Source organism: Lissotriton vulgaris, chromosome 10 (assembly GCF_964263255.1).
Source record: "Lissotriton vulgaris chromosome 10, aLisVul1.2, whole genome shotgun sequence".
In the NCBI taxonomy this organism is placed as follows: Eukaryota; Metazoa; Chordata; class Amphibia; order Caudata; family Salamandridae; genus Lissotriton; species Lissotriton vulgaris.
This window is the reverse complement of record NC_141698.1, coordinates 1,155,457,275-1,155,480,938: the sequence shown is the minus strand read 5'-3', so window position 1 is coordinate 1,155,480,938 and position 23,664 is coordinate 1,155,457,275. Positions and strand designations below refer to the sequence as shown.

The 23,664-nt window shown below is 45.3% G+C and overlaps 1 protein-coding gene across 4 annotated transcripts in view; it reads left to right on the top strand.

Moving 5' to 3' along the window:
• The window catches only part of FAM13B (family with sequence similarity 13 member B), a 476,175-nt gene that overhangs the window by 362,667 nt on the left and 89,844 nt on the right, over nucleotides 1-23,664 (top strand). For 3 of the 4 annotated variants that reach the window (XM_086942255.1, XM_086942256.1, XM_086942254.1), the window contains 2 exons: nucleotides 35-118; nucleotides 212-384. In XM_086942255.1, coding sequence (XP_086798381.1) covers nucleotides 35-118; nucleotides 212-384 — 257 coding nt within the window. The remainder of the gene's footprint in view (nucleotides 1-34; nucleotides 119-211; nucleotides 385-23,664) is intronic. The other variant, XM_086942257.1, reaches the window with a different exon arrangement.

Below are 23,664 nucleotides of genomic sequence, written 5' to 3'. Positions count from 1 at the left end.
TAACTGAGAGCCATACAAAATGTGAAAATTACAGGGCTCGCCATCCACCAAGCGAAGAGGACAGATGTTGCAGCCTATTATAGAAGGAGAAACGGCACATTTCTTTGAAGAAATCAAGGTACTGTGTTTCCATAACTCTCAATGTTTAATAGTAGTAATGACTTGTCCTGGGCTGACTTGACACATGAAATGTTTCCCCTCGTCCATCTAGGAGGAAGATGAGGAAGGTATGAGTATGTCATCCGAGAGCAGCGATACGGTTAGTCCCGCTGTCCAGACAGAATTCATTCAAAGCCAGGAGATCTCTGAATCAGCCGGGGTTGAGGAGTATCCGCAAAAGACGGCTCTGGACATTCGGTTATCAAGTTCTCGAGCGTCTTCCATGTACGTACTGCATTCTGTTTTTATTTTCACACGCATTGTAGGGCTCATCACAACTGGTTATCTCAATTAGTCCCTGAAAGTGTTTACCGGTATTCAGTAATAGCATCATCCTGATGACAGAATTGATAAAAGTGCCTGAGCTGAAGTGCATGTTTTAAACTAAATGGCTGTTTAAATCCCTTTATTTGTGTGCTTCCCGGTCCTATTTTCCCATGTATTTATCCTCCCTGCCTCAACCTTCATTCTGTTCTTTTGTGTCTGCCTTACTGTGCATTGTCCTCAATGTCAATCTTGCAACTTTACTTCATTTTGGTATTTAATCATACTGCGCAATTTTTCATTAGAGATGGTCCTTGTGGTCAATTTGGATGTGTTTCTATGGCATTTCTGCTGTCCGATTCAGTGAGGCGTGTTCTCACATGTGTTGTTGAGATGGAGCCACGTGATGCGTTTCCATAGGATCTCTGCTGTCAGATACAGTGAGGCGTGTTCTCATGTGTGTTGTTGAGATGGAGCCATGTGATGCGTTTCCATAGGATCTCTGCTGTCAGATACAGTGAGGCGTGTTCTCATGTGTGTTGTTGAGATGGAGCCACGTGATGCGTTTCCATAGGATCTCTGCTGTCAGATACAGTGAGGCGTGTTCTCATGTGTGTTGTTGCGATATGGAGCTATGTGATGTTTCTGTAGGATCTCTGCTGTCCGATTCAGTGAGGCGTGTTCTCACATGTGTTGTTGAGATGGAGCCATGTGATGCGTTTCCATAGGATCTCTGCTGTCAGATACAGTGAGGCGTGTTCTCATGTGTGTTGTTGAGATGGAGCCACGTGATGCGTTTCCATAGGATCTCTGCTGTCAGATACAGTGAGGCGTGTTCTCATGTGTGTTGTTGCGATATGGAGCTATGTGATGTTTCTGTAGGATCTCTGCTGTCCGATTCAGTGAGGCGTGTTCTCACATGTGTTGTTGAGATGGAGCCATGTGATGCGTTTCCATAGGATCTCTGCTGTCCGATACAGTGAGGCGTGTTCTCATGTGTGTTGTTGAGATGGAGCCACGTGATGCGTTTCCATAGGATCTCTGCTGTCAGATACAGTGAGGCGTGTTCTCATGTGTGTTGCGATATGGAGCCATGTGATGCGTTTCCATAGGATCTCTGCTGTCCGATTCAGTGAGGCGTGTTCTCACATGTGTTGTTGAGATGGAGCCATGTGATGCGTTTCCATAGGATCTCTGCTGTCAGATACAGTGAGGCGTGTTCTCACATGTGTTGTTGAGATGGAGCCATGTGATGCGTTTCCATAGGATCTCTGCTGTCAGATACAGTGAGGCGTGTTCTCATGTGTGTTGTTGCGATATGGAGCCATGTGATGCGTTTCCATAGGATCTCTGCTGTCCGATACAGTGAGGCGTGTTCTCATGTGTGTTGTTGAGATGGAGCCACGTGATGCGTTTCCATAGGATCTCTGCTGTCAGATACAGTGAGGCGTGTTCTCATGTGTGTTGCGATATGGAGCCATGTGATGCGTTTCCATAGGATCTCTGCTGTCCGATTCAGTGAGGCGTGTTCTCACATGTGTTGTTGAGATGGAGCCATGTGATGCGTTTCCATAGGATCTCTGCTGTCAGATACAGTGAGGCGTGTTCTCACATGTGTTGTTGAGATGGAGCCATGTGATGCGTTTCCATAGGATCTCTGCTGTCAGATACAGTGAGGCGTGTTCTCATGTGTGTTGTTGCGATATGGAGCCATGTGATGCGTTTCCATAGGATCTCTGCTGTCCGATACAGTGAGGCGTGTTCTCATGTGTGTTGTTGAGATGGAGCCACGTGATGCGTTTCCATAGGATCTCTGCTGTCAGATACAGTGAGGCGTGTTCTCATGTGTGTTGCGATATGGAGCCATGTGATGCGTTTCCATAGGATCTCTGCTGTCCGATTCAGTGAGGCGTGTTCTCACATGTGTTGTTGAGATGGAGCCATGTGATGCGTTTCCATAGGATCTCTGCTGTCAGATACAGTGAGGCGTGTTCTCATGTGTGTTGTTGCGATGGAGCCATGTGATGCGTTTCCATAGGATCTCTGCTGTCAGATACAGTGAGGCGTGTTCTCATGTGTGTTGCGATATGGAGCCATGTGATGCGTTTCCATAGGATCTCTGCTGTCCGATTCAGTGAGGCGTGTTCTCACATGTGTTGTTGAGATGGAGCCATGTGATGCGTTTCCATAGGATCTCTGCTGTCAGATACAGTGAGGCGTGTTCTCACATGTGTTGTTGAGATGGAGCCATGTGATGCGTTTCCATAGGATCTCTGCTGTCAGATACAGTGAGGCGTGTTCTCATGTGTGTTGTTGCGATATGGAGCCATGTGATGCGTTTCCATAGGATCTCTGCTGTCCGATACAGTGAGGCGTGTTCTCATGTGTGTTGTTGAGATGGAGCCACGTGATGCGTTTCCATAGGATCTCTGCTGTCAGATACAGTGAGGCGTGTTCTCATGTGTGTTGCGATATGGAGCCATGTGATGCGTTTCCATAGGATCTCTGCTGTCCGATTCAGTGAGGCGTGTTCTCACATGTGTTGTTGAGATGGAGCCATGTGATGCGTTTCCATAGGATCTCTGCTGTCAGATACAGTGAGGCGTGTTCTCACATGTGTTGTTGAGATGGAGCCATGTGATGCGTTTCCATAGGATCTCTGCTGTCAGATACAGTGAGGCGTGTTCTCATGTGTGTTGTTGCGATATGGAGCCATGTGATGCGTTTCCATAGGATCTCTGCTGTCCGATACAGTGAGGCGTGTTCTCATGTGTGTTGTTGAGATGGAGCCACGTGATGCGTTTCCATAGGATCTCTGCTGTCAGATACAGTGAGGCGTGTTCTCATGTGTGTTGCGATATGGAGCCATGTGATGCGTTTCCATAGGATCTCTGCTGTCCGATTCAGTGAGGCGTGTTCTCACATGTGTTGTTGAGATGGAGCCATGTGATGCGTTTCCATAGGATCTCTGCTGTCAGATACAGTGAGGCGTGTTCTCATGTGTGTTGTTGCGATGGAGCCATGTGATGCGTTTCCATAGGATCTCTGCTGTCAGATACAGTGAGGCGTGTTCTCATGTGTGTTGTTGCGATGGAGCCATGTGATGCGTTTCCATAGGATCTCTGCTGTCAGATACAGTGAGGCGTGTTCTCATGTGTGTTGTTGCGATGGAGCCATGTGATGCGTTTCCATAGGATCTCTGCTGTCAGATACAGTGAGGCGTGTTCTCATGTGTGTTGTTGCGATATGGAGCCATGTGATGCGTTTCCATAGGATCTCTGCTGTCCGATTCAGTGAGGCGTGTTCTCACATGTGTTGTTGAGATGGAGCCATGTGATGCGTTTCCATAGGATCTCTGCTGTCAGATACAGTGAGGCGTGTTCTCATGTGTGTTGTTGCGATGGAGCCATGTGATGCGTTTCTGTAGGATCTCTGCTGTCCGATTCAGTGAGGCGTGTTCTCACATGTGTTGTTGAGATGGAGCCATGTGATGCGTTTCCATAGGATCTCTGCTGTCAGATACAGTGAGGCGTGTTCTCATGTGTGTTGTTGCGATGGAGCCATGTGATGCGTTTCCATAGGATCTCTGCTGTCCGATTCAGTGAGGCGTGTTCTCACATGTGTTGTTGAGATGGAGCCATGTGATGCGTTTCCATAGGATCTCTGCTGTCAGATACAGTGAGGCGTGTTCTCACATGTGTTGTTGAGATGGAGCCACGTGATGCGTTTCCATAGGATCTCTGCTGTCAGATACAGTGAGGCGTGTTCTCATGTGTGTTGTTGAGATGGAGCCACGTGATGCGTTTCCATAGGATCTCTGCTGTCAGATACAGTGAGGCGTGTTCTCATGTGTGTTGTTGAGATGGAGCCATGTGATGCGTTTCCATAGGATCTCTGCTGTCAGATACAGTGAGGCGTGTTCTCATGTGTGTTGTTGAGATGGAGCCATGTGATGCGTTTCCATAGGATCTCTGCTGTCAGATACAGTGAGGCGTGTTCTCACATGTGTTGTTGCGATATGGAGCTATGTGATGTTTCTGTAGGATCTCTGCTGTTCGATTCAGTGAGGCGTGTTCTCACATGTGTTGTTGCGATATGGAGCTATGTGATGTTTCTGTAGGATCGCTGCTGTCCGGTTCAGTGAGGCGTGTTCTCATGTGTGTTGTTGAGATGGAGCCATGTGATGCGTTTCCATAGGATCTCTGCTGTCAGATACAGTGAGGCGTGTTCTCACATGTGTTGTTGCGATGGAGCCATGTGATGCGTTTCCATAGGATCTCTGCTGTCAGATACAGTGAGGCGTGTTCTCATGTGTGTTGTTGCGATATGAAGCTATGTGATGTTTCTGTAGGATCTCTGCTGTCCGGTTCAGTGAGGCGTGTTCTCATGTGTGTTGTTGCGATATGGAGCTATGTGATGTTTCCATAGGATCTCTGCTGTCCGATTCAGTGAGGCGTGTTCTCACGTGTGTTGTTGCGATGGAGCCACGTGATGCGTTTCCATAGGATCTCTGCTGTCAGATACAGTGAGGCGTGTTCTCACATGTGTTGTTGAGATGGAGCCACGTGATGCGTTTCCATAGGATCTCTGCTGTCCGATTCAGTGAGGCCTGTTCTCATGTGTGTTGCGATATGGAGCTATGTGATGTTTCTGTAGGATCTCTGCTGTCCGGTTCAGTGAGGCCTGTTCTCATGTGTGTTGTTGCGATATGGAGCTATGTGATGTTTCCATAGGATCTCTGCTGTCCGATTCAGTGAGGCGTGTTCTCACGTGTGTTGTTGCGATGGAGCCACGTGATGCGTTTCCATAGGATCTCTGCTGTCAGATACAGTGAGGCGTGTTCTCACATGTGTTGTTGAGATGGAGCCACGTGATGCGTTTCCATAGGATCTCTGCTGTCCGATTCAGTGAGGCCTGTTCTCATGTGTGTTGCGATATGGAGCTATGTGATGTTTCTGTAGGATCTCTGCTGTCCGGTTCAGTGAGGCCTGTTCTCATGTGTGTTGTTGCGATATGGAGCTATGTGATGTTTCTGTAGGATCTCTGCTGTCCGATACAGTGAGGCGTGTTCTCATGTGTGTTGCGATATGGAGCTATGTGATGTTTCCGTAGGATCTCTGCTGTCCGATTCAGTGAGGCGTGTTCTCACATGTGTTGTTGCGATATGGAGCTATGTGATGTTTCTGTAGGATCTCTGCTGTCCGGTTCAGTGAGGCGTGTTCTCATGTGTGTTGCGATATGAAGCTATGTGATGTTTCTGTAGGATCTCTGCTGTCCGGTTCAGTGAGGCGTGTTCTCATGTGTGTTGCGATATGAAGCTATGTGATGTTTCTGTAGGATCTCTGCTGTCCGGTTCTGTTGGGTAGTGCCGTTGTTGTGTGTATAATATGTCATTTGAAGGCAGCAGATTCAATCCAGTTACTATCAATGAATGCGCACAATCATTTACCGTTCTGAACGCACCAAGCAGAGTTTATTACTCCTTTGTTATTCACAGGAAAAATTAATATGGCGGCGAAACAACGGTGACTGTTGTGAAAGCAGTGAGAAGTGCTGTCAATGGTGAAATATACACAAGACACACATAAGTGACATAAATGTATGCGGTACAAACATCCTGTCCCATCTATAAACTTGTTAAAATGAATCCAGGACCAAATAATAATTTGGCAGATACAGTCAAGGAGACTGTATGGACATGGATGGCATTAGCGTCTATGTTTCGACCCTCAAGATAGCGCAGGTTGTTGTGCGTCACAACGGGTCTTCATCAGGACAGTAAAAGGACAAGGCGAACAGCCTATAAGGTTAATTAAGAGGGTTCAGATGTGTTCTTAAAAAGTCATGACACTTGTGTTTACACAGTGGTAAGTAAAAACATGGCTCCCTCATGGACGATTCATTCAGTCAATAGATTGTGGAGGAAGTGACGATTCCACAAAGAAACACCGTTATTCCACCAGTGGTAATTTGTCATTCTTATTTGAAACCGCTAGTAAAAGAACTTGCCAACTGTCCCTGCTTACGAGTCAAGGAATAGACCAGATTCAAATAGCGGTATCCCAAGGTAAGGAGAAACGTATCCATATTTGTGGTCCGAAGTCTGAAAGATCTCCTCTATTCAGTAGGAGTCTAAAAATGTAATTCAACGACCTGTTACTCAATGTTCAAAATCTATTTAGGTCAAAGTGAAACTCAAAATATAGGAATCATACCTTTGTCTGAGAAATGATTGCACGACTGCAGTAGACCTCCACCAGCAGATTGGAGTCTAAGTAAACAAGCATTGGCATAGCCGATAGGTCTCACCTTTGGAATCGTATCAGTGTTTTGCCAGAGCTACTGGCTTTGTTAATGTGTTTAACCTATGTTGTGGAGCACTTGTGACTGCCTGTTTAGTTGTAAAATATTGCAATAGTTGGTGGTTAGAGAGGCTCCTAGAGCTTTGGGCCCTAGTGTCACTACACCTGCAGCACCATCTAAATAAAGCCTCTTTCAACTGTAAGGTAACTGCAATTTGACTGCCCGTTTAGTAGCAAAATATAGCAATATTAGGTGTTTGGAGGAGTTCTGACAACTTTTTGGCCTGGTGCCATTGCACCTGCTGCACTCTTCAAATATATATAAAAACAAGAGTTGTTATTACCCTGTTTAATAGTACACAATTTATTAACCTGAGAAAGATGAAAGGTGAAGATGGCCCACCAGATTTTGAACTTGCTTTCTGAATGAGGAAGTGGGAGAAAGAGTAAGGGACATGGCATTGAAAGAGGGCGAGAGAAAACTTGAGTATGCTTCAATAGAAAATTCTAGAACTTGCAAGAATTAGTAATGATCAGCCGAGGCAAAAGACACCAAAAATAACATTCTGAAGTAAGAACTTGTGCTTGACAATCACTCAACTTTTCATCGCTCAGGATCCCTTTCAGGGCCAGTGAATACATGATTGCTGAAAACATGTTTTAATCGAGGATGCTCCAAATTTCTACACTCGTGGAGAATCTCATCACGCGCAAAATGATTTAGCAGTCACTGTAGGCGCACCTGAGGAATCACATACCTGGTGCTGAGTGATTGAAGTCCGCAACACTGTGCTTCGCAGTATACGCAGAACTCGTCTGATTTTAGCAGCGTGTGGTCAATTGCAAAAGATTTGTTATTCTTCTGCAAAACGAGAAAGGGCTGCTCTGAAGCCAACACAAAGAATGCACACACATCAGGCAAAGATGTTCGGATGATATTACATTGATGGGTGTAGACAGTACTTTGGACTGCACTGACTTGTATTTTGTTTGGTCCTTTGTCGTCCAAATTCACTACTTTGAGCATAATAAGTGTCAGTCGAATGATGTGCCACTGCACCAGTGTAACCTACCTCCTTTACAACTCGACTTTAAAGAAAAGCATCACTGAGGCTTGGTAAAGGTTTGCACAACATGCAAAGACAAATAACATACCGCAACGGAGCTCGAAGTGGAGCGACTGAAAGAAACAAGCACATCACAAAAGTGAAAGCGGCGGCGAGACAGGCAAATGTAAACAAGCGTGGCCACGCTAATAAACCGATCCATACCTGGACTGTGCTGCTGATTGTAAAGGCTCTCTGTCAACGGCTCGCGGAACCCGCTCCGAGGGTCCCACTTCGGACTTCTCCCTCAGCTTGGCGCTTCTGTGGGGGTCTGAGAGGCTGCAGGGCTGCGAGTGGAACCCGGGACTCACACTCCCAAGAGTCCTGGTGTAAGCGGCCGTATCACCTGGCCCCGCTCTCCCTGGCCGCCCCGCCCCACTTTCACCAAACCCCGCCCATTGACCTTGGATCTAAAAAAATCCGGATACCAAACGCGCGGGAGCGACCGGGGCGAAGACCGGGCAAAGAGCGGGCCGTTTGAGGCCGTTCCAGGACTGAGCGGACTGGACTGGCCCACCCTCTTTCGCCCATTGTTCCTTACCACTGAGGACCACAAAGCTCAACTCTTCGCCCTCTATTCCGCACATTATTTGTTGACTGGCTTTGCCCCTCACTTAAGGTATGTGCACTAGAATAACTAGGAGTAAGGCCTCTAAAGGTGGTCATCCAATTAGTGGTCCAATGGATGACTTCATTACCCGCACCAATTTCGCCATTGATCAGGAAATATCTAAGCTCCAAACTCGGGTATCTCTTGAGTTGGCAGCTGCTAGAAGATTGTCTGAGGTTATTGCTACCTCCAAAAAATCCTCCTTGGGCCCCATAGCCGCGGCGGTTACTCCAGAGCGCCCTCCTATCCCCCATTGTATAATTTCACAGGCTGAGGTTCACCCGACCCCGCTCTCACTTGTCCCTTCTCCACACCATGTCCTACAACCCAATCTAGTGGAAGCGAGTGTACCTGCCACCTCTTGCACTCAGAATGTCACTACTATCCTTCCCCCTCCAGTGGTATTTAATGCCCCTAGTGCTACCCAACCAAATCGGAAGCCTCGCTCTCGCTCCGCTTATTCACGGAAGAAGGCGAAAGTCGCGGTGTCACAACACTTGGCACTGACGAAAGGCTCAACACCTACTACCAAAGGTGTCCGGCCTCTTGGGAAGCAGCCCCCAACGGAGGGAGGTGGGGCGGGGTCAACCATCGAGCCACCCGATATCACCCTATAAACTGAAGGTTTACAGATAGATGGTTTGGGCAACAACGATAGGGAATTTATAGATCTGGTATGGGAATCCCTTAAAAAGCTTCTTTCCCCTTTAGATCTCAGACTCTCACGAATCGAAAACAACCTACTCGAGATGGAAAAGAGCATTATTGCTCTGGCCACTCTCGGTTTGAGAAGTCTTGAGATCCAGGGCCTCCCTGTAGCTGATGCTACTCCTCCAGCTTCCACATCACAAGTACACCAAAGTCTGCCCACTATACCTAGCACTGCACACCCGGTCCCCAAACCGAGGACTGTGGCTGTGGACCAAATGTCAACTGCCACAATCCCTAAGGCCCCCAAACGGGCTTCCACCCACTTACCTGCTAACACTAAATCTGGTACAACTTCTAAACTCCAGCTTGGCGAGGCGACTATACCGCCTACCCAGGATCTCCAGGTAAAGAATAACTTTAGAGGGGGTTATATTGACCTTCCCCCGGAAGCCAACGACTTTGTAGTTGTGCTGACGGGAGTTCCTCAGATTAGCAGCGGCCAATATGAGAATCACTGGTCTTTGAAAAATAAAATAATGCATTGGCTTAATGTCAATAGACCTATTCCCAATGGCCGAAGAAGTAAAGTTCTGATGGTGCGCAGAACTTCCTGGGTGGGCCCAACTAGGAAAACGAATCCGGGGGATTGTATAGTTGTAACTTTTGATGATCCACACACGGCTCAGCATATATGTTCGTGGCCCTGCAGTGAAGGGTCCTCTGTCATCCCGAGGCCATTGTCCTTTTTCTATCCCCCACGCTCCATGTATAATCAGACGGACAACTGGTCATTAGTTCATCACCAACCAAGGAGAAACCGCCATAACCATCAGGTGGATCCTCTTTCACACTGGAATGGTTTCCCAATCTCAAATAGATTCGGAGGCCTGGAGGAAGTAGATTGACTCCCCAGGCACTCTGGTTCCCACACAGCGGGTAATGTACTATCTTTGCCAGCCCATGGGCGTTCCGATTCCCTTTGTGTAGGCATCGAATCCTTAGTCACTGTCCATCCCTCTGGCTTAGTAAGAACATCATATAGCTCTATTTCTGAGGGGGGGTCGATAGTTGCGAGCGGTGCAGATCTAGCTGATCTGACTGATCTGGGAGCTTTTAGCCCACAAGGTAGGGATGACCAGCTGACACCCTCCCACATCTTACCCAAGGCCCCCATCCAGGCCACACTATCTGTAGGAACCCAGCCTGAGGGAATTATGGTCCCTACAACCTCCCAAAAAATTTCCCAAAATGAGCCCTTAGAAAGGCTACCTTTAGTGGCTGTGCCTATACTATCTGCATCTGCTCACTCTCTCAGCCAATCTACCATAGTTGTACCCCCGTTAAAGATTGTAAGCTGGAACGTGGCAGGGCCAAATCGGAACTTTGATAACCCAGAATGGAATGTGTTCTTAGAGCCATTTGACATTTGTATCCTGCAAGAAACCTGGACTCGGGAACCAAAATATAGAGTAGGATTTACTACCTATTTTGTCCCAGCTCTCCAACAAAGTGGATCAAAGGGTCGCCCGTCTGGAGGCCTTCTAATATGGGTCAGCATTGCTCTGGGTCTAAAAGTGAGCCAAAGGCCCACACACTCTCCTGACCTGCAGAGGATCTCAATACACTGCCATGGGGGAAGGATGTTAGAGGTTTTCAACCTGTATCTGAGGGGCGCCAGGAGTGGGTCATCAAGCCTACCTCAGACAGGTCTTAGCAACGACCTAGCTGCTTGCAAGATCGACTCCTATATTCTCCTTGCAGGCGACTTTAATTGTTGTTTTGAACCCTTGGCAAAAGAAGATATTTTGGATTCCTTTGACGAAGACGCAAGAAGGGGAATCCCGATCCTGACCCTTGACCCGATTCCTAAATGGACACAAAGTGCGATAGACATCAATGCACTTTGTATGGAACATAACCTGAGGTCAGTGAATGGTCGATCAAAATCGGACCTTATGGGTGCTCATACTTATAACAGAACGGGCTACACCTCCAGAATTGATTTTATCATCTTGAATTATAATCTCTGGCCTTTTCACCTAGACATGGAGGTTGTAGCATCTTGCGATAGTGATCATAACCCCCTTTGCCTAACCCTCTCTTCCCTTTGGCAAACTAAGAAGTATGATAAGCAAGTCCATATCTGGAAGTCATCCCATGAAATTGTTCCGTCCAATTGTGGCAGGCGTTTGAAGTGTGCAAAAGTTAAAGCAGACGAGGCAAGGTTGGCGCAAGCCGGGACCATCTTGTCTGTGGTGGAGCCTCGGCTTGACGCTTTAAGTCCATCCAGTACAAAAGTTTTATCACTATTTTCAGAGACCATAGTAGCACTGAGCAAACTGTTTATCATTCCACATACTAAGCCCAGGGTGGTTTCCAAAAGTGACTCTATTGCTAGAGACAAATGGTATTCCCCTAAATGTCGTGCTGCTAAGGGGGAGCTCATTGCTGCGGTAAAGAGTAGGGACCCAGCCGCTATTAGTTCCGCAAGGAAATCCTACAAAAAAATAGTGGCTGAGGCAAAGGAGGCTCATGATTATCACTTCTGGTGTGACCTAACTGAAGCTAGTAGCATGAAGAATTCCAAAGGGTTTTGGGATCTCCTAAGAGCAAGGAATAAGCCCATCGACCAGCAAATAACCTGTAATATCTCGGGTGACGCTTGGTTTGCCCACTTCTCCAAGCTTTATTCTGCTGCACTGGGCTTGTCTCTTCCATGTCCGGGATCCTTGTCCAACACAATAGTTAATCCCCTTGCTATTGACGGCCCTTTCACTAGCCAGGAAGTTGAAAGGGCTATTAGGGGTATTGTCCCCAATAAGGCTCCAGGTCCTGACGGGATCCCAGGTGATTTACTGAAATCCTACCCAGCAGTGTGGAGCAGATTAATCGCTTCACTTCTAAATGAGGCTCTGCTAGGAGGATCTTTTCCTGACTCTTGGAGGGGCGCAGAAGTTGTGCCTATCTTCAAGAAAGGCAGCAGGGACGACCCAGCCAACTATCGCCCTATAAGTTTGTTGGATTCAACTCAGAAGGTTGCGGGGAAAGTGGTACTGGGTAGGATTTTGCAGTGGGCCGATGAGGAAAAGATCCTGTCCGATTTCCAGGCAGGCTTTAGAACAGGGACAGGCACCATCGAGCAAACATTCCGCCTTCTAATGTTATATTGGAAGGTGGTGGTGCTGGGAGGGGGCACGTTATATCTAGTCTTTATAGACTTGAGAACGGCCTTCGACCTGGTCCCGCGGGCACTATTATGGAATGTCCTTGATGGATAAGGGTTACCCACCTACCTGTTGTTCTTGCTTAAAAAATTCCATGAAGACAATTTCGCCCAGATCAGGTGGGGTGTTCAGGGAGAAAAAACATCTTCCATCCCAGTAGACAGGGGCGTCCGCCAGGGGTGTGTGCTTGCCCCCACTCTGTTTTCTCTCTATGTCAACGGAGTGGTGGAGCATCTGCTGCAACACCCTGCGGATGCACCTACTCTGGCGGGGAGAAAAGTCCCAACGCTCCTGTTTGCGGATGACACCCTCCTGATCTCGAAATCCCAAGCGGGTATTCAGAAATTGCTTTCTAGCTTTAAATCCTTTTGTGACACCAAGGGTTTGGCTATAAATATAAGCAAGACCAAATTCCTTGTCCTTAACCCCCCCAAGAAATCCGTCGCCCCACCTGTTTTAGACTCCATCCCTCTGGAGAGAGTCAAAGAATTTGATTACCTGGGAATACGTCTGTGTGACTCAATGAGTTGGAAGGCACACCACCAAAAGGTGTTTCTGACTCATAAACGGGTCACAGGAGCCTTGCTCAAGGAACAACAAGCCTCTTCCTTGAAACCAATTGGGGCAGTGCTAGATATCTACAGAGCAAGGGTTGTAAGCGCAGCTCTATATGGCGCAGAACTGTGGGGCACGCAGAGAGTCGATACCCTGGCCCATCTTGAAAACAACTTCCATAAAGATCTGATGAGGCTACCCCACAGTACTCCTACAATCCCTCTCTTGCTGGATGCAGGTACTCGCCCAATTTGTGAACAAGCAAAACTACGTCCCCTGCTACTTTGGACCCGGATATGGAATGTCCCAGAATTGTGTAGTTACGCTGACGCCCTGAAAGATCTGTTGTCCCTCCCAGGTTGCAATAAGGTACCCTGGTTCAGGGAGGTTAAACGACTGCTCTATGAGCTAGGTTTAGGAGACGCCTGGGTTAACAAAACAGCACCGCCCAAGCAGTTCCTAAAGAACGTTTACTGGTTATGGGTAAAAAACAACAGAATGCGTAATTCCAACCATTGCAAATCTGTTGCCCAGTTCTTACTAGTTAAGGAGCTCCCCCTCAGGGAACCTTATCTGGACCTAATTCACAACTCCGGAGACAGATCACTATACTTCAAATTCAGGGTGGGTGTTCTTCCCCTAGGATTGTTAACTTCCTCATGGAATCCTCCTTTCCAAACGGTCCCGTTTTGTCCGTTTTGTGATTCAAGGATTGAGTCTGTCGCCCACCTCTTGTTTGAGTGCAGTGTCTATGCAGCTCCTAGATTGAAATGGCTAAAGCCCTTGTTTAGGAGTCTAGGAACAAGATCACATCTAGAAGCCCTACGTATACTGCGCTCTGATGCCCGCCCATTCTTTGCATGCTGCATGGCAAAATTTCTAGGCTGGGCATGGCGTATAAGAACTGCAAGAAAACTATTGATCCAGTAGTGTGTTTTTTTGTGATCTGCTTTATATACTAGCGTAAATATCTTGAAGGATATCTTAAATGTGTAACTTGTGTCTCACTGATTTTATTACGATTCCCTACGGTATTTTTATTATGTACCTCTGTAATGCTTTTATTTGATGTTTTGTACTGCTTTTATGATATGTACCGTATCGAAATAAAGCTATATTACAAATATTACAAAATAAACCGATGGCCCCTGTGGGCCGCTGCTCGTTCCCGCAAGGTGGATGTCATGGGAGTCAACATTTTGAGAAAAAGGTGAGACATGTACCAGCTCTCGGCCAATTGCATGCTTTCTTTTCTGAAAGACAAACGCAAAGGCCAATACAATTACTGCAAAAAAAAGACACATGCACGAGTTTCAGAAAAGTGCAGACCGATTCCAAGAGGTAATCTCCTTGGTCAGCGCATGCGCGCTGTGCTAGGCTCGACCTAAAAATGAGCAAGGTACTGGTTTTAAAATTGGTTTTCAAGTTGTGCCTTGAACAGACACTCGTTGTTTGTCAAGAAGCATACCTTAAATAAGACCAAAAAGTCTCCACCAGACGGTAGGAGTCGTGAGTAGGTTGAATTAATTAGATCCCACCACAAAAGGGTTGGCTAAAGCAGAGTTAAAGATAAGCAGACACTCAGTGGAAAGGTCTTTCAACAGTACACGCAATCAAGATTACTTGCTAGTACGCATATTTGCTTTCTCTCACCTCGGCAGCTTGCCATGCGACTGAGAATTCCTTCAGGCGCAGCCGTGATGGAATTCACCAGCTTTTGACAAAGTGCTGACTTGATCGTCTGCACCTAACAGAGGGGTAACTTCTAGAGTGGAGAAAAAATATAAACCCTCTTCAAAGGAGCCAAAATATTTACAGGGAAACGTTGCCAGATTCCATCATCGTAACAGCCAGAAGGAGAGCTAATGCCGTTTCCAATACAGGACCTCCACCAGAAAAGGAGAGTAAAAGGATGGACTTGGTGGGCAGAAGAATGGAGAAAGCAGCAATGCAGTGGCGCATTGCAAACTCAAATGCCCTGCGGAACAGACACGGCCACCAACAGTGGAATGAAACGGAGGAAGACCAGAAAAGAGCAAGAGCGGTGGTCTGAGAGGGAAAACATGTAGCCAATACCTGCCTAAAATCTGCACTAGCTGCAGCAGACACTGCAAGCAGGCAAATATGCACAGGAACCATACTCCGATGACATGCCTGGTTCCAGATCTCTGGATTTAAACAAGAAGTCCAGGCATCAATTATCAACAGACCTCGTAACTGAAATGAGTTATTTGGCAATGAAGTGGATTAATTACTTCAACCGATCAAGAAGGATAATGAAACAGCCGGGGCAATGGCCCTACAACAAAGAGGATCTTTCAAGAGAAGAGGTTCCTCTAACAAAGACCACAGGAAGAGGCAGCTTTGGCCAAAACCAGCAGATGCCGCAACAATCGCAGGGGCAAAACACAAGCCAACAAATGCGTCAACAATCTGGTTACCAGGGCTGGCAACAACAGAAGCAGCCTTTTTGAGGGCGAGGAAACGGCAGAGCAAGAGGCCAAACCTCCAGAGGGAGGAGCCCTCACAAAACACCTGTGGGGGGGAAGAATATCCTATTTCCACAACCATGGGGATAGGATCACAACGGACAAATGGATAATAAATTTGGTACAACACGGATATTGCATAGAGCTAACAGACACCACCTGCAAATCCACCAAGAAAAGAAAATGATCCAAAACAGAACAAACACTGCTAAACGCTGAAATAAAAGAACTGTGCCAAAAACAGGCAATAGAAACAGTACCAAAACAGGAACGGCACAAAGCGAGAAGTGTGGCTCAATAGTGGAGAAGTGTGGCTCAATGGTTAGAGCAGCAGACCCTGATGCAGAGTCTGGCCTGGGACCAGGGTTCAATTCCCGCCTCGGCGGGTCTTGAGCTCTTAATTCCTCGGACCCGATTTCTCGCCTCAGTGCCTATTCTAATCATGGGTCCCACGCTGCAACTCTGGGCAATAGCTTGCTTAATCTCCGCAACGGCCCCAACAGCGCTAGGATGCCTGACTTCACCATGGGGATGCCCAGGAGGGGACATTTCACAGGGAAAAGCAAGGAAGGGTTCCTTAGCGGAATGAGTACCAGTGCCGGGAGCCCCGGTCCAGGTAGCTGTGCGGTATACAAGTACAAAAACATTTAACATTTACATTTACAAAGGAAACTACTCCCCATACTTCCTTGTACCAAAACAAGACTTAACCCTGGAACCAATCTTGGACTTGAGATTTATAAACAAGTTCTTATGGCCACAACACTTCAAGATGTGTACCCTTCAAGAAATAATCCCACAAATCCAAAAAAGAGATTTCCTAGCAGCAATAGACCTCAAAGACGCCTATTTACGTATTGCAATGAACAAGACACACAAAGTACCTAAGATTCCTACACAACGGAACACACTACCAATTCAAGGTACTTCTGTTCAGAATAAAATGCGCTCCACAGGTGTTCACAAAGTGTCTGGCTGATGTGGCCGCCTACCTAAGAAGAGAAAAGATCCTTGTGTGAGAAAGTGCCCTCTTTGTTGCATGGTATGCTAAATTGCTGATGTACTTTGGCTGAGTGTGCCCTGGGCTCCTGCCAATCAGGTACCCAGGGACTATGTTCCTTCCCTAAAACGGCATTGAAGCCTAAACCCAATTGGCATCTCTGGCCACATGTCAGCCCCTTGTAAATAGTACCCTTGGTACCCAGGGCATTGTGACTAGAGAAGGCCCCTAAGGGCTGCAGCACTTATTGTGCCCTGCACCCTGACACACACACACTGCCTTGGCAGGCTGCGTATCTTGATGCGGAATAAAACCGAGTCGACATGGCGCACATCCCTGTGTTTATAGAAATATATGTTAGAAAACCCGTGCACTGCTGTTGATGCAGTTCTCCAATTGATTTAAGTAGTGCTAGATGCTCTAAGGTGTCGCCCAACACCCAGGGCGATACTGGAACAATCGTAAACAATGTGTTATCAAAAGGACTTTGACATCCCTTAGGCACTCAAGTGGGTGTAATCCTCCAAATGATTCAGTAGAAGATAAGTATTTTCAACTTTGTTTATTTTTCATGTTTGTTTTTTTGATTGATGAAATTCAGTTTCAAAAGATATATTGGACTTCGTAATGCATATTAATATTCACATTCCATATAAATATTCCTGCTCCAATGCATTTCGGGCTACCAGCCCTTCATCGGGGAGCCTCTACAAACAAAAGACGAACATAATTGTAACATGTTGTCGACTATTTGTCAAGTGAGATAGAAATAGACCCTTAGTCCAAAGTAATCACCGGATAACGTGTAAAAAAACGAAGATTAACGTAAAAAATAAAGAAATATTGCCAAAGACCCGATGTTTAGATCAACCTCAAAGTGGCATGTAAATGACTTCAGTCGATTAGTCGGGGTGAAATTAGCAAAGCGTTAGACATTGAGACTTCAATAGAAACCTGTGATGTGAAAGGGTGATGTAAAGTAAAGAAAGGTTGACGAAGGTAAAATGCGTGCTGAGCAAGCAATGCTCGGAGTTCTAAAGTAGCAAAAACTTACTTGTGGCGAGGCTCGCAGCGTTTCAAAAAGCGCCGACCGCAGACCGGCATGTTAACCCGGAAGTGCGGTAGTAAGGTTAATGAACAATTGTGTATGGTTAGTGTGAGTCACGTGATCGCGAGCAGTGGAGAGTAAAAGAGGACTGAAAAAAGGTGTGTGATACAAATGTATGGAACAATAAATGACAAAGTAAAGTAAACACGACCAAGTCTCTAAACAAAAGTGTATAAGCAAGAGCTAACATGATGTGCAAAATACAGATTAAATTGACAAATGTCTATGCATGAAAAAACCACGATGCGGAGATCAGATCAGAACTGAGGGCACCCTCAGGTGCTGTCATTCAGTTTGTAATGTTACAGGTAGTATGAAAATTCGATCCGTTCATTTAAGCCAAAGGGCTTGATCGAATTTAGTTTATAAATCCAGAAATTTTCTCTCTGTAGTAACGCCCTGTTATTGTCTCTTCCTTCTGTTTTATGAACAATTTCCAGTGCCATGAATTTTAGCTGGGCTATGGTGTGGTTAGAATCCAAAAAATGTGTCGCTATGGATGATTTAAGATTCTTTGTTTGAATGTTCGATTTATGTTCATTGACGCGGGTTTTCAGCTTGCGCTCCGTTTTGCCCACATATACCTTCCCACATGGGCATTTGAGTAGGTAAATTAAGTTGTTCGAGTCACATGTAGCTGTGACTTTCAAGTTGATATTGTAACCTTTCATGGGGTGTGATAATTTGTTGCCTGTGATTACGTTGTGGCAATTATTGCAGTTATTGCATGGTCTGGTACCTTTGTAGATCACTGTTTGTTCTGTAGGATGTTTTAGAATTTCGCCCAGATTTTTGCCCCTTGTGTGGGCAAATATTGGTTTAGCTTCAAACATATTGTTAAAATCTGTCTCTAGCTGTAACATTGGCCAATGTCTTAGGACAATCCTTTTGTACGCTGAACTAGCATTGGAATATTTGGAAACAACGACCATCCGGTCATTTTCTTTTTTTCTTGCTTGATGGTAGTAAAAGTTCCTGTCTATGCAGATTTTTCACTTCATTTTTGGTTTTTTCCAGTAGGTCATCTGGGTATTCTCTCGCTTTGAAGCGATTGATCATTTCATCCATTCTGTTTTCCAGAACTGTAGGGTCTGAGGTGATTCGTTTTACCCTTAATAATTGGGATTTAGGTAGGTGGTTTTTTAGAGATGGCTGGTGAAAACTCGAATAATGTAACATATTATTACGGTCAGTTGATTTTCTGAAGATATCTGTCATAATTTGATCATCTTTTATAGTGATGCGAACATCCAAAAAGGTTATTGTAGTTGAGTCTATGGTCCAAGTAAACTGAATGCGCTGATTAACTGAGTTCAAGGTAGTTAATGCAAGTTCCAAATTAGCACGTGTATCTTTCCAAAGGATAAATAAATCATCTATGTAGCGTACATACATCTTTAAATGATTTTTCCATAATGGGTTCTGCCAGATGTTGTTGTTCTCAAACTCTCCCATAAAAATATTAGCGTATACTGGGGCAGCGGAATTTCCCATGCTGGTACCCACTAGTTGCAAGAACCAATTGTCTTTATAGGTAAAATAGCTGTGGTAAAGTGTAAACATTGTTAATTCCATCAGGAATAATTTCAAAGGTTCATCTACGTCCAGTTTCATAATGGCTTGCTCCATGGCATCTATACCTTCTTGGTGTCGGATAGAAGTGTATAATGAGCTGACATCAGCCGTACATAGCCATAGTTTCTCGTTGGAGTCTATTTGAATGTCTTGGAGTCTTCTCAAGAAGTCAGTGGTGTCGCGGATGTAGCTAGCCATCGATTGAACGACAGGTTGAAGGTGTCGGTCTAGATATTGGCCTATTGGTTGGTGTATGCTGCTGCATGTTGACACAATGGGTCTGATGGGGGGTTCATTAAGTCTTTGTGTATTTTTGGGACAGCATATATTAGAGGACTTTTAGGATAGGATTTCAATAAAAAGTTCTTGGTTTTCTGGTTGATCACGCCAGATGATTGTGCTTTATTGATAATTTCTTGTAATGTCCTCGTGAATTCTGTGGTTGGGTTACCAGCCAGTTGTAAGTATGTGGTCTCATCGGATAAATGATCGTTGATTTTTTGGTGATACATTGTCGAATTCATAACGACTAGAGCGCCGCCCTTATCTGCTTTAGTGCAAATTATATCATCGTTATTTGCAATTTTTTTGAGCATATCACAGTCCTTTTGTGTGATATTTTTGAAAGGGTTTTTCTTGAAATTGATAGTTAGCAGGTCTTTTTTGACCATTTGTTCAAATAGGTCGATGGTTTTATGACTCTGAGGAGCTTGAAAAGAGCTGGAGGTTCTCAGGCCCATGAGAGGGTCAGGTTCATTTTCTCCCAGTGATGGTGCTATGTTGGTAAAAAAATGACGTAGTCTTAACTTTCTGATCAGTTTGAATGTACTTATTTCCAGTTCTAAAAGATCGGTTCTGGTCGTTGGTACAAAAGAAGTTCCCTTCTGAAGTAATTTAGTCTCTTGTGTAGAAAAGGTATAGTCCGATATGTTAATCACTAACTGACATTCGGTTTCTTCTTGAGGTCTTTTTTCGGTTGAGTAGTGCTTCTTGTTTGTGGTGGTCCTGATTTTTGTTTTGCTCCTCCTGGATCGTCTGATTCTACGACCTGTTCTAAAAAATCAGTGTTGAGTGAGGAGTTTGATGTGCTTGGTGTTTGTTCACTAGTGGTAGTTTGCTTGGGTGGTATTCCTGGTTTTTTATAACGATTGGAAGCATCGCTATCCGAGGATGATGTTTCGGTGTTCTGGGTGTAGGGGCGGTTCCTTCTTTTTTGGGCATACACCTCTGCCCAGGTGTATACTTCCCCTAATTTATAATCCGTGGTGTCACGGCGAAATTTCCTCAATTTGCGTTCATTAATCTCATTAGTGTGTTTTTCCAATTGTTGTTTAATGTCGTTCAAGAAGGTATCTAGTTCTTCCGTTGTCATGGTTTTGCTAAGTTCCTCTGTTGTCTCTGATATTTCCTTTTCTAGGTCAATTAGTATTTGAGATAGTTCCTCTATGATTAGAAGTATCAAGTCTAGGCTACACTTGTTATGTATAGCGTACCAACGATCTTGGAAAGATTTTGAATTTTTGCAAAGTGAAGGCTTCAATGCAATTCGTAGGCCTCGGGGTATTCGCTGTGTTTTATGATATTTCACTAAGGTCTTTGCGTGTAATTTCTGGTTTATTCTGCGTTTCGATAGGTATAGAAGTTGTTTTATGTTCTGTTCCTTGCTCCTAATGGTGGAAGTTTGTGTTATGTCGTCTTGAATTAAAGCATATATTCTTCACGAGGACATTACAAGAAATTATCAATAAAGCACAATCATCTGGCGTGATCAACCAGAAAACCAAGAACTTTTTATTGAAATCCTATCCTAAAAGTCCTCTAATATATGCTGTCCCAAAAATACACAAAGACTTAATGAACCCCCCCGTCAGACCCATTTATTTATTTTATTTATTATTTTATTTTGAAAGTTTTATACAGCGCGAACAAGATCTTTGCAGATATCAGAGCGCTTGACAGTAATAGCATGTAGCATGTAGCAGTTGAGGTAGTTAGGTACAATATGCATAATTACATAGGTAGGTCAAAGAACAACCGGAGGTAGATCATAGGTGAGGTAGTGTCAGTACACGGTACATAGTCAAACCGTTGCGCCAATAATATAAAAGTACAAAAGTATGCATATACTTATTTAAACGTGCTGCAAGTGTTTTTGGAGATAACATAAAGGTGGGCATAGTTGAGGTAGGTGCGTGCAGGATGTAAAGTCACACAGGTGCATCAGTAGTACAAAAGTAGGGATGGTTGAGGTGGTGTAGGTACAGTGTGCAAGTCAGACAGGTGCGTCAATAGTACATCAAAATACAAAGAGGGAACATATACAATCAAATAAGTCATAATACCAGTGGTACAAGTAGTACAAAGAGGGAACATATACACTCAAGTAAGTCATAATACAAATAGTACTAGTAGACCAAGGGGTCAGGCCGGTATTATGGAGCGGATTCATGAGAGATGCAGGTTAATAGATCATGTGTATTTAGCCATGAGGATCGCTTTTACTTCTTTCTTAAACAGTTTGTTGGAGGAGATGAGCCTGGTTTCAGGAGGGAGTGAGTTCCAGATCCTGGGCGCCATTCCTGAAAAGCAGCGTTTATTGGTTTTTTCCTTTCTGAATCTTCGAGGTTTCAGCAGAAGATTGTTTGTGCTTCTAGTAGTTCTAGAGCCACCCGAGATTGTCAGCTTTTGAGTGAGGTAGGCGGGTGAGTTCATGTGTACAGCCCTGTGAGTCATGCAGGCGATTTTCAGATGTATTCTGGCTTCAAAAGGCAGGCAGTTCAGGGATTTAAAGTCAGGGGAAATATGCAAGTGTTTTTTTGAGCCAGTGATGAGTCTCGCTGCAGCGTTAAGGGACGCTCTAAGGGGTGCCGTAGTTGTTAGTGGGAGCCCGCAGAGGGCGGTGCTTCCGTATTCTATGTGCGGGATGACTATAGATTGTACTGCAGTTTGGAAGTCTTTGGCTGGAAGGAAGGCTTTAAGTTTCCTCAAGGTATTGATTTGGAAGTTCGCTCCTTTGGTTGCCTTGCTGATGTGCTGCTGCATGTTGAGATTGGCATCAAGTGTTATGCCTAAGGATTTTGCTGAGTCTACGACGGTAGGTTGTACATTTAAAGCTGTTAACTGCTTAAGCCATGTTTGAGCCGTGGAGATTTTTGCGGGAGGAGAGATCAGGAGGAACTCAGTCTTCAGGGCATTGAGTTTGAGGTGATTCTCTGCAAGCCAGGACTGGGTGTTTCTGATCGTGGTGTTCAGAAGCACGATGTCCTTGGGGGATTGTATTTTGAGATAGAGTTGGGTGTCGTCGGCATACATGTGGAAGTGAACATTGGATGTCTGTAGCAAAGTAGTGAGAGGTTCCATAACTAGGTTGGACAGAGTAGGGGAGAGGGAGGATCCTTGTGGGACGCCTAGCGATACAGGTACCGGAGAGATCAGGTTGTTGCTTTTGAATCTTTGTGAGCGGTTGTGTAGAAAGGAGGTGAACCACCTGAGAACAGTCCCTGATATGCCCATTCTTGTGTTTAACAGTTCGAGTAAGTTCTCATGTTTAACTGTGTCGAATGCTGAGGAGAGATCAAGAAGGATGAGGAGGCAGGGATCGTTTTGGTCTAGGATTTGGAGGGCGTCGTCCACTATGTGCGTCATGGCTGTTTCGGTACTGTGCCCTGCACGGAAGCCTGACTGATGAGCATTGAGGAGATCGAACTTGTCTATGTGTTTAGTCAGTTGTAGCTGTACGCATTTTTCCAACAGTTTGGCGAGAGGGGGAATATTTGTAATAGGACGGTAATTGTTTAGATCAGTGGGGTCTGCTGTTGGTTTTTTTAGTAGAGGTGTGACTTGTCCGACTTTAAGGGCATCAGGGATGGATCCTTGTTGAAGAGAGCTATTGATAATTTTAGTCCAAAGTGGGAGGAGCAAAGGGGTAAAGTCTTTTACAGCGTTAGCAGGAAGAGGGTCAGTGAGGTGATTGGATGGTTTCAGAGTGCTGAGCAGTCTGCCAATTTCTTCTTCGGAGTAGGTGCTAAAGGATGACCATGTAGCGTTGTTCTTTGGTACAGGCGCTGCTGTGAGTTGGGGGTTGGAGTAAAGGATTGCGTCATTGAGGAGATCGCTTCTTATGTTGTCGCTTTTTTGGTTAAAGAAAGCAGAGAATTCTTCACAGGAAGGTGTAATGTCCATGGTGCTGATTGTCTGGGGTTGTTCTTTGGATTGTGTTCTGATTAACTCAAACAATTTCCTTGGGCGGTTTTTCGCTTGGGCGAGCTGGAGGCTGAAGAAGTCTCTTTTTGAGCGTTTTATTTTCCTGAAGTAGGCATTTCTCTGCTTCTTCAGGCTTTCTAGGTGCAGTGTAGAGGGGTCTACATTGTGTCAACATGCGGCAGCATACACCAACCAATAGGCCAATATCTAGACCGACACCTTCAACCTGTCGTTCAATCGATGGCTAGCTACATCCGCGACACCACTGACTTCTTGAGAAGACTCCAAGACATTCAAATAGACTCCAACGAGAAACTATGGCTATGTACGGCTGATGTCAGCTCATTATACACTTCTATCCCACACCAAGAAGGTATAGATGCCATGGAGCAAGCCATTATGAAACTGGACGTAGATG